Source organism: Leptonychotes weddellii, chromosome 5 (assembly GCF_054177405.1).
Source record: "Leptonychotes weddellii isolate Sample4059 chromosome 5, ASM5417740v2, whole genome shotgun sequence".
Taxonomy (NCBI): Eukaryota; Metazoa; Chordata; class Mammalia; order Carnivora; family Phocidae; genus Leptonychotes; species Leptonychotes weddellii.
The window spans coordinates 8,080,961-8,092,304 of NC_138373.1; the positions used below are offsets into that span (position 1 = coordinate 8,080,961).

The following is an 11,344-nucleotide window of genomic DNA, read 5'->3' on the forward strand; positions in this document are numbered from 1 at the left end:
CAACTCCCCATCTCCCAGCTGTCCCCAGGTCAGGCAGAGAGAAGACAAAAGCTGATTATTCCACTGGGGGCTGTACTGAGCCCCATGAATGGAGTATTGAAAACCCCGTGTCCACATCCAGATAGGTTTTCAATCCTTCCCCAACCAGACTGTTTGTATGCCAGGAGAGAGGCCAAGCCTGGGGTGGGTGGGGGAGATGGGGGCTGTCTCCTGTTGGGAGGTATCTCCCTCTCAATATATCCCAAACAGGGGCGCCTGGGTGGCTCAGTCGTTAAGTGTCTGCCTTCGGCTTAGGTCATGATCTCAAGGTCCTGGGATCAAGCCCCGCATCGGGCTCCCTGCTTAGCGGGGAGCCTGCTTCTCCCTCTCCCACTGCCCCCTGCTTGTGTTCCCTCTCTCGCTGTGTCTCTCTCTGTCAAATAAATAAATAAAATTAAAATATATATATATATATATATATCCCAAACAGACCTATCCACTAAACCAGACCCCCATCTCCCCCCAACCATCCCACTACTATCCACACACTGTGTCAGACTCCTGCTGAAGGTCTGCCAGGAAAGGGAACATGGGGTCTTACCGGGATGCTGCTTACATGGTGTGAATGTTCACTGAGCTCTACACTTCCAATTTATGCACTTTGGGGCTTGTATACCTCGATCCAAAATTAATTAATTAATTAATTAAAGATTTTATCCATTCATCTATTTGAGAGGGGATGGGGAAAGGGACAAGGAGACTCTGTGCTGAGTGCAAAGACTGACTCGGGGCTCGATCCCACAACCCTGAGACCATGACCTGAGCTGAAATCAAGAGTCGGAGGCTTAACTGACTACGCTACCCAGGCACTCCCCAAATTTATTTATTTATTTTTAAGTCATCTCTACACCCAACGTGGGGCTCAAACTCATGACCCCAAGATCAAGAGTCACATGCTCTTCCAACTGAGCCAGCCAGATGCCCCTACTCAATCCAAATCTTAAAAAAGCATCTTCCAGGGCTTCCTACCCCGAAAGGGCAGAGCATCCCAAATGTCATCTACTCTCCCACCCCTTCACCATTTTGGCATATTTGAGAGTCACGGGAACCATATTTCCTTGATTTTTTTCCCCCTTAAATTGACTCATTTCTTCTGATTTAAATTAACTTTAAAGAGAAACTTTATATTGCCCCCAAGTAAATGGAAAACAGAAGCCTTTTCAAAAAGAGAAAGCACTCTAAAAAAAAGAAAAGGAAAGGAAAAGAGTAAACATTCTTTTATCGCCCACTAAAATTATGTGGATTACCATCAGTGGAACCAACACCGGGCTTTGGGATGCGCTGGGCCCTCAGCACAACCTTCGAGCCTGTCTTGGTCTGGGACCAGGCAACCCTCCATCTTTGTCTCCTGCCACTTGCTCTCACACACCCTCGGCTCCAGCCAGACCTAGCTCCTCATTAGGGTCCTGTGCCCCATCCTTCCCAGAGGTCCCAGCTGTTGCCCCTGCTGCTGCCTCTTCTGGAATGCCAGATCCGAGCGGAAATGTCACACAACCCCTGAAGCTCTCGCTGGGCCCCTTCCACCTGAAAGAAGTGACTGGGGATCTTTAATTCCAGATGTTCCATCTGTGATTCCTCCACCGCCCCTTGATGGGACCCTCTGAAAGGCCATCCCCCGGCTGGATGCACAAGGAAGCAGAGATGCGAATTGGTCCCCAGACGGCAGAGAAGAGCAGGGGGTGGAGGCCCGGAGACAGGAGCAAGGCCCCTTCATCCCTCCCCCCAGCCCTGTCCTTCCTCCTCTTCTTGCCGCTGGGTGAGTGCCCTCCCCGAACCCCTGACCCTTCCCCTTTCTGGCTCTCAGTTTTCCCAGCTGTAAAATTATGGTGGGACGTGGTTTGTTAATGAGGTGGTTTCCATAGTTCTTTCCAGATGCAAGCTAAGAGTCTTCGTTGGGGAAGTGGAGGGCTGAGTGCTGGAAGTGAGGGCTCAATGTATGCAGAGTCTGGGCAGTTAGGGGACATTGGAAATAGGGAAGGAGGGAAAGGAGTGGGCTCAGCAATGGCTGTTCAAAAGGCAGCTGGTGGGATACATAGAACCAAACGACCTAGGGACGATCCTAACTTGAGAAAGAAGAAACTGAATCTCAGTTTCTTCATCTGTAAAATGGATACACTAGTACACACCTCGGAGGACTGTTGTAAGGATCCTATGAGGTGTCACGAATGTGTCTGAGAACTGTAATACCCTGCATATAAGCGAGGCGTTGTTATGGGGTTTTCCATTTCCCAAACTAGTTTCCCTGTTTACCTCCCCGCCTCTCAGGCCATGTGCCCAGAATTGTGTGGTGAAGAAGAGTGTGGCTGTCTAGGTTGGAATCCCGGCTCTACTCCCTGTTCGCTGTGTGGCCTTGAGCGAGTTGCCTAAACTCACTGAACCTGACGTTCCCCTTGTGCGCAATCCTACCCACCTCCTATGTCGTCCTAATGGTTAAGTGAGCCAGGCCACATAAAGCGATGAGCACAGTGCCTGGCATATACATACATGAGGGCTGAAGCAGAAGGTCTTGTATAGGTATAGGTAAATCTTTTGGGGGATATCCTAATGAATCCCAAAGCCAATTGACACACTTAAGGCAGAGCTACTGACCATCTGCCCAGTCATAGGCTTGGGGTGGGGGACGGGAAACACCGAGATGAGGCAGGCATGGTCACCTCACCAGGCAGAAGGCCCAGAAAGGGCCATGAAGATGGTGCCCAGGGATTCGGAGGAAACAGAGAGCACTTCTAGCTGAGGGTTCCAGGAAGGATTCCCAGGGGAGGGGGCTCCGAGCTGTATCTGGAAGGAGCTGCAGGGCCATAATGAGCAAAACTGTTCAAGCAGAGGAGACTGCAGGGCTAAAGACCCAGAGACAAGACTGGTGGGATATAAAGAAGTCCAGGGGGGAGGCGGGTGCCTGGCTGGCTTAGTAGGTAGAGTGTGTGACTCTTGATCTCAGGGGTTGTGAGTTTCAGCCCCACTTTGGGTGTAAAGATTACTTAAAAAAAAAAAAAGTTTCAAAAAAAAAAAGTTAGGGGAAGCTTGGTCAGAAGGTACTAGAAGGCTTTGTAGAGAAAGCTCAGGGTCTGGGACTCCTGCGGGAAATGGAGAGTCTCTGAGGAACCTCAAAGTGGAGGGCGATAATCAGACCCCTGTTTCAGGCGGATCTCTCTAGGGTGATGGGAGAGGGGTGAAGCAAGGAGGCCCACTGGGACAGTCTGGGGGAGAGAGCAGAAGCTTGGAGCAGGCAGGGGAAGTGAAGAGGTGGGGGATGATGGTAAGGACCATGTGGGGAGGGGAGGCAGTGTTCCCAGGGCCAGGCCCCCCGGGGAACAGGGTAGAAGGGCCAATGCTCTTCCTTGTTCTGTTTCAGCCAGTGCCCTACAGCCCACGCCACTGCCCTTTCCAGGTAGGTGCCTCTGCCCCTCCAACCCGCACCCTGCCCTGCCCCCCATGTACTCAGATGCTCAGACAGATCCTCAGGGAATGATGGCTAACAGGCCCTCCATAACTCTAGATGCCCCCACACGGATTGTGCTAGTCTCCCCATTTGATAGAGAGGGAGAAATAAAGTCCTGAAGGGACTGATCCTAAGGCTCCCATGCTTCCATGACTTCACAGCAAGGTGGGCGTCCTGCAGGTCAGGCCCAAGCGATCCCTCTGGTGCCAGCTCAACCCTCTCCACAGAGCTGAGGCTGGTGGGGGGCCCGAGCCGCTGCCAGGGGCGCCTGGAGGTCTTGCACGGTGGCTCCTGGGGCAGCGTCTGTGACGATGACTGGGATGTGGTGGATGCCAACGTGGTGTGTCGACAGCTGGGCTGCGGCCTGGCGCTGCCCGTGCCGCGGCCCCTTGCCTTCGGCCAAGGCCGAGGCCCCATCCTGCTGGACAACGTGGAGTGCGGCGGGCAGGAAGCCGCCCTGAGCCAGTGCAGCAGCCGAGGCTGGGGCGTTCACAATTGCTTCCACTACGAAGACGTGGCTGTCCTGTGCGATGGTAAGCCGAGACCCCTGACCGGGGAGGGCAGGCAGCAGGGCTGCAGGCTGGACGAATGAAGGGACTTCCACGCGGAAGACCAAGCCGGGGGTGGCGCTGCTTAGTGCTGGCGAAGAGCCCCAGCCTAGTTGTCAGGGTCCCAGTGGTCCTTCTGCTTCATTGTGTGATCTTGGCTGAAAGGAAAACCAGCACTATTGTTTCTATGTAGGGCCTTGATTGTTCCAGCAGAGGCCTCTCCCCATTTTTAAAATCAAACAAGCGGGGTCAACACTGGCAGCAAGGTCCATTTGGTGTGGGGCTGCCGCAGAAATCGCTGAGAGGCATTGACCTTGAGAGTAATGGTTCTAGTTTTCCAAGAAAACCCCCTGGTGGTCTCATTAAAACACAGACTGTGGCTCCAACCCAGAGTTTCTGATGCTGCAGGTCTGGGGTGGGGCCTGGGAATTTGCATTTCTAATACGTTCTCAAGTAATGGGATGCTGCTCTAAGAACTAAAAGAACTCGTCTGAAGCTACTGCTTTCTGGACTCAGGGGCCCCCTTCTCCTCTCACACCCCAGGGTTCCTGGCTTTGACCCTTTGTGTGGCCAGAGGCCCTATGGCAGGTACCAGCAGCAGCCCTGCTGCTAACACACCCGTGGGTGTGAGGATGAAGAACAGAAAGATCCATGTATCCTCCTCCCTTCCACCCTGCTTCCTTCCCAGAATTCTTGCCCACGCAGCCCCCAACAAGGAAAGTGTTCACCAGTAGGGTGCCCCCTACAACTCCCCAGAATGGGAAAGGTAAGTAAGGGCAACATGGGGGACCACCTGGGTCTTAAGAGAAGGACCCCAAGGGGAGTCTCCCATATCTACCCTTGACGGTGGGAAGAGAGGGATAACCAATGGGTGAGCTGGGTCATTCCCTCCCCATCCTGCCCCTCACAGCCCCCCAGGCTGCTCACAGTCTGGATGGGGAAAGAGGAGTCCCTTCCCGTGGGATGATTAAAAATAGTCAGCACAAGTTTAGTGAGAGAGGTGAGGACCCGAGCTTAATCCAATGGGAAAGTCAGATATGTACAGAAATGTGGATAATGATGTAGAACAAGAAAATGGAAAGTGCCCTAAAGGATGGACAGATAAATAGGCAAGGAAGTCCTCTGCGGTTAGGATTGCTTAGGGGAGCAGGGACCAGTGCCAGGAAGGTTGGTTTCAGGCAGGAAATGACACAAAGCCAGTCTGTCCTGATCCCACAAACCTCCCCCTATCTGGGACTGTGAGGCCGCAGTGCCCTGGGGTAACTGGGTGAACCGCTCCTCCTGGGTTTTAGGTCCTGGGGCACCATGCACTGTGGGCACGTGCGGGGCCTGAGGCACTGTGGGTGCGCTGGGTCAGGTGCAATGTTGGACGGGGAGGCCGAGCCCTGTGGGAGATGCTCCCTGTCCCCACCCCCACCAGGTGAAGGCAGCGTGCGCCTGGTGGGGGGCACGGGCCCGTGTCAGGGCAGAGTGGAGATCCTGCACGGCGGCCTGTGGGGCACCGTGTGTGACGACGACTGGGGGCTGCCGGATGCTGCCGTGGTCTGCCGCCAGCTGGGCTGTGGGGCCGCCCTGGCCGCCACCACCAACGCCTTCTTTGGCTATGGCACGGGGCACATCCTGCTGGACAACGTGCACTGCGAAGGCGGCGAACCCCGCCTGGCAGCCTGCCTAAGCCTGGGCTGGGGTGTGCATAACTGCGGCCACCACGAGGACGCTGGCGCGCTCTGCGCAGGTGCGGGCTGGGGGCGGGCTGGGGGCGGGGCGGGGCGGGGCGGGGCGCGGGGGCGGGGCCGTATTCTGAGGCACGCGGGCGGGCGTGGCTTGATGGCTGCCGCTATGCTCCCCAGTGCTTTCCAGGAAGACCCCGAAATTACTTCTAACGTCTCAATACTGCTCTAGAAGTGCCTCTGAAAGTCCCAGTAGTCTTTGTGGTAGGTTTCACAGTATTGTGCCAGCAATACTCCAGAATTATCTAACATTACCCCAAGAACGCCCCCGGAATTTTCTAGCAATTTCTAGGTACTCTTCATGGAATACTAAAAAGTAAAGTAATATTACTCTAGAATTGCAGCAGAGATACCCCAGAATTCTCTCACTGTAGTCCAGGGATGGCCCCAGATTTACATAGCGTACACAGCTCTCTCTAATTCTGGATGCTCTTATAATAGTATTTTCACCCACCTGGTCCTCCCATTTTGAGAGTTTTTCTGAGCAAATAGGAATAATAGAACCAGTAATGGCACTTCACAGATGGACTCCACTCTACAAGATAAAAGTGTTTGCCCATGCCTCACCGCAAACCAGGGGCTGCCATTCCTAGTTTACGGATGGGAAGGGCTAGGCCCCGTGAGGCAGAGCCTGACCCATGCTCACACACTGAGCCCTGGCAAAGCCACAGCTAACCTTATTGCACAGTCTCCAGCATGACCCTTGCCCTTTCTCGTCCTATTTTATCTGTAAGATGGGAATGAACCTTGTTTTGTAAGCCCCTTAGGACTATGCATGGCCCTCCCTGGTGGGCTCACATTGGGCTTCTGGAAAACATTGGAGAGAAATGAAAGTACATCTGCCAAAGCCCTTTATAAACTGTGGAGTGTACACTTGTGCACCACAAGTAAATTACAAACACTGTCAAGTAGGGCAGACCTCCTTGGACCACAGCCGGGGTTGAGCCCCTGACTCTGGAAGTAAGATCTGCTCTCTTCTCCAGGGAGACCCTCCCATCCTCCCCTGACAGCCCAAGGCTGACCAGGAACCAGAACCTTGGCCTCTGACCCTGCTCCTTTCTCTCCTGCTCCAGTGCTGGGCCCCCTGACTCTCACAGCACTACCACCCTTGGCCACAAGAGAGGACTGGGCCTGGCACACGGAGCCAGGGGGTAAGAAGCCCAGCCTTCCAGGCTGGAATGGTAGGGGCAAGGTAGGCAGGGCTGGGAATTAGAAAGGCTGTCCTGGATCTACTGGAGGGGGGCCCTGGCTAGCCGACCAGGTCTTTTGGCCAGATGGTAAAGAGGTGGTGAGAGAACAATGAGCGGATGGAGCAAGGATGAAATCCAGGGCTCTGGAAAGTTCAGCAAGGTGGGAGGAGATAGTAAGGGATTTCTTCAAAGCTCTGAGGTAAAATTTGGGTGGGTGCTGAGGTTGGAAATTGAGAGACCTTGAGAGGGTTGAGCTAGAGGTTGAATGAAGGCTACAAGCACATTTGGAGTTTGGTCTGGAACGATCATTGGAATTGAAATTAGGATAATGCCTGGAAATAGGACTCGGTTCATTCCAACCAAGTTTCCTGAGGACTACACGTGACAACACGGCGACACTAGGATTGAGGCTGAGTGTGGGGTGCAGGTGTGGTACAGCTGGGGGATCTCATAGGCATCCCTGTGCCCTGCTGCAGGCCAGAAGGCCTCTTTGTCCCCTTCAAATGCTCTAGATGCCCTGTCTCTGCAGCTACAGGAGTTGGTGCCCTGCCTTCCAGGGAGACGGCACTGTTCACCACAGCTACCTGGGCCGCGGGGAAGAAAAGTAAGTGGCAGAGCCAGGGTTCCGTTGCGGGTGGGAGAGGGTGCGGCTGGGGCTCTGGGAGCCAGCGGCCGCAGCCCAGCCCCTATGGCCGCGGGCCTGTGCGCCCCGCAGGCGGGCGGCTGCGGCTGGTGGGCGGCCCGGGCCCATGCCGCGGCCGCGTGGAGGTGATGTACGCCGGGGGCTGGGGCACCGTGTGCGACGATGACTGGGACTTCGCGGATGCGCGCGTGGCCTGCCGCGAGGCGGGCTGCGGTCCTGCGTTGGGCGCCACCGGCCTCGGCCACTTCGGCTATGGGCGCGGCCCCGTGCTGCTAGACAACGTGGGCTGCGCCGGAACGGAGGCCCGCCTGAGCGACTGCTTCCACCTGGGCTGGGGTCAGCACAACTGCGGTCACCATGAAGATGCCGGCGCGCTCTGCACAGGTGAGGCCGCTGCGAGACCCAACAGAGACACGTACTGCAGCGCGGGCGGGGCAGCGCAGCACTGCCTCCCAGGAATGGGCGGGGCCGCGCGCAGGCGCGTACTGCAGCGAGGGCGGGACAAGGCGGGCTCTGAGAAATGGGCGGGGTCATGCGTGAGGGCTCTCTGCGGCACGGCACCGTGTGCGGGGCTGGAGAGGACGCGCACTCCGCAGAGGGAGGCGGAGCCCGCCCATCAACTCGCTCTGCGGCTGCGCGGCGCGGGCGGAGCCGGGAAGGGAGCGCCCTCTGCAGTGAGAGTGGGGTGGAGCTTGGGGAGGGCGCGCACTCTGCGGCAGTGAGGGGCGGGCTGGAGGGGAGAGGCGGAAAGCCGGGGACAAAGTCTGGAAATCTGTGTGAAGGGAGGGGCGGGGGAGCTTTCGCTCTGCTGAGTCAAGGACCCACAAAGCTCTACTAAGCAGAGAGAGTTAGTTGATCGCTTTCGGGGAGCAAGCATCAGACCTTTGGGAGGAATCAATGGAAAGGGGTGTTTGTAGAGCCTGACCTATTTTAAAATGCTGTTCATTGATTGGTGTGGGCATTGATAGCTTCATCCTCCTTTGGTACCCTGGGCCTAATAACTTTGGGGTAGCTACAAAGGGTTCCGCTTTGGGTCCCAAGGTGAAAGAAACACAACCCTTATTTATTTATTTTTAAATTTATTTATTAGAGAGAGAGAGAGAGCATGAGCGGGGGGGAGGGGCAGAGGGAGAGAGAAAGAGGGGAGCCCGACCACGACCCTGAGACCATGACCCCAGTGGAAACCAAGAGTCGGACACTTAACTGACTGAGCCACCCAGGTGCTCCATCAACCCCCATTTCTGATCCAACTGGCAGAGAGCAGTTGTCTTTCAGGGTCCTGTAAGGTCCTCTCTGCCCCTAAATCAGGCTTCCCTTGGGAGGCCAGGAGGTAACCTGGCCTCAAGGAACATGTTCCCTAATGTTACAGCCACCTCTTTTTCTTTGTCCTTGCTGAGCCAGGCCCAGAGGAGCTAGGACTGCAAGTCCAGCAGGATAGTTCTGAGACCACCCGGGTGCCCACTCCTCGGCCAAGGGACGGTAGGTGCTTACAGCCCCCAAAGATGGAGGTAGAGGCATCAGGATAGGAAGGACCAGAATTGAGAGAGATCATAGCCTGAGGTTATCCAGCTCAACAGATTTGCACCAGGTTTGAGAATCTTTGTTCTGTGCTAGTCCGGGATATGGTGTCCAGAAAGAGGTAAAGGGGGGTTTTAAGGGAGCGATCTTAGAGATTTCTAGGGATAGGACCAAAATAAGGGAATGTGGCTCCTTCCTGAAGAGAGAAATGAAAGAATTCACTTTTACACCTGTGGATGAGAGGAGATGATGAACTTCAGGGGACACAATCACAGTCTCTAGAGAGCCGCGCTGGGGCTGAGGGTCTGGGATTATGAACAGAGGACTAAGAACAGACATGAAGCACTCGGGATGTGCACAGCACCCCCACAAAGCCTGGTACACATTCGTCCAGTCCAGAGACTGAGTCTGGACTGCTGCGCATCCTATTTTAATCTGATTTGTCTGCCCTTATCCATCGGCCCCTAGGGCAATGCTGTGTCTCAAACCACCACCCTTTGCCTCTTCTGTCCACCCCTTTATGGCCTGGCATGGGCCAGCCCCTGCAAGCCCTGATCCTTGTCTCTCCCCAGGGCACCTGCGTCTGGCCAACGGAGCTCACCAGTGTGAGGGGCGTGTAGAACTCTTCCTAGGGCAAAGGTGGGGCACCGTTTGCGATGATGCCTGGGACCTGCGAGCAGCCACTGTCCTGTGCCACCAGCTGGGCTGTGGCCAGGCCCTGGCAGCCCCCGGCGAGGCCCACTTTGGCCCAGGCCGAGGCCCTATCCTCCTGGACAATGTCAAGTGCCGTGGGGATGAGAGTGCTCTTCTGCTCTGTTCTCACATACGCTGGGATGCCCACAACTGTGACCACAGCGAGGATGCTAGTGTCCTGTGCCGGCCATTGTGACCCAGCCTGTTCTGCAGACCATCTCTTCTGGGAGCCTGCTGTGGCTTGTCCCTCTTCCTCCAGGAAGCCCTCCTCCTATGACAACTTCAGTTCACCCTACCCTTCCCTCTTCTTGCCTGGGAGAGAACCCACTCTGACAATGTGGTCCTGCCTTGGGAGCCTAGAGCCTGACTCTACCCATCAACCTCAACTGTTGTCAACTACCATGGGCCCAGTTCAATGAGAGCTCCCACTTTCTCCTCAGCCAAAACATAAAATGGAGGGAAGGGAATGACTTAACTCTCTTCTTTGGTGGGGCTCCTCTTATAGCAATTTGACCCTGCCTTCCTGGACCCCGGTCCAGGAGGCTCAGGGGCTCTCTATAAATGGGGTATCTCCCTTTCCCCCACCCATATTGGGATCCCCAAGAACAGGGAAGGCAAGAGAGGCCCACAGCTCTTACCTTCGCCTGCCTGGGGCTGCAGAAGAACCTGGGTCATTGCCCTGGCCTTCTCCATGAGGGCCCAGACTCAGATGGTGCTTGGCTGGACAAGGGGACTGGAGGGGCCAAAGCAGGGACAGTGGCCCCTCCCTGCAGCTGGAACCAGCATCTCTGATTTATGCTGCCCCCACCACAGAGCCTCCACTCTGCAGCAGTGAAGAACCCTGGGGGCCTGTAGCCACCTGTTCGTAGGTGCCAAGTCAATAAAGCATTGTCCCCCCGCCCCCCGCTGTCTTTTAACTTGTGGGCACAAGTGCATCATTTGTAGCAGCAGGAAAGACTGGTTAGGACTCTGGAGGAAACTGGCTTGGGGATGGAGTGTGGTTCAAGAGCATCATCAGAGAGCTCTCAGCAGGCCCACGCATCTTTGAAATGCTGACTCACGATATGAGGCCTGGAATGCCCCAGAGGGTCCCCAGCCCATCCCTGCTTTCCTTTTGCATATAGAGAAATTTAGGTCCTACTGAAGGAAAGGATCTGCTCCAAGACACATTGCAAGGTGGGCAGAGGCACTAGAAGCAAAACTTGAGAAGAGGCAGGGAGATGAGAGCATCTGAGGGCTGCTCTTGGAGCACCTCACCTGGAGCTCCAAGGGCAGAGAGAAGTGGGGGATCTTGCCAGAGCCCCTCTCAGTCTCAGGGTGGGTGACTTGCCAATAAAAAGCACCTGTCCTGGTTAAGCCTCTGCCCTCCACGTCTGGCGGGCAGGCTCTCTGCTTTCCCATGCCTGCTGTATCAAATTATCACAAACGGAATGGCTTAAAACAACACAAATTTATTATCCTACAAAGTTGTTTTTCTTTTTTAAGATTTTATTTCTTTATATGAGAGAGTGAGCAGGGGGAGGAGCAGAGGGGGAGGGAGAAGC

At 55.3% G+C, this 11,344-nt stretch overlaps 1 protein-coding gene across 1 annotated transcript; it reads left to right on the top strand.

Moving 5' to 3' along the window:
* The first annotated feature begins 1,629 nt into the window (after positions 1–1,629).
* On the top strand, positions 1,630–10,628 carry SSC4D (scavenger receptor cysteine rich family member with 4 domains). The gene is made up of 10 exons (XM_081819122.1): positions 1,630–1,795; positions 3,392–3,427; positions 3,706–4,011; positions 4,715–4,792; positions 5,447–5,761; positions 6,830–6,907; positions 7,476–7,550; positions 7,662–7,973; positions 8,991–9,068; positions 9,680–10,628. Exons 1-10 carry the CDS (start codon positions 1,630–1,632, stop codon positions 9,994–9,996), a joined length of 1,761 nt encoding a protein of 586 aa, XP_081675248.1. The 3' UTR covers positions 9,997–10,628.
* Positions 10,629–11,344: the final 716 nt, after the last annotated feature.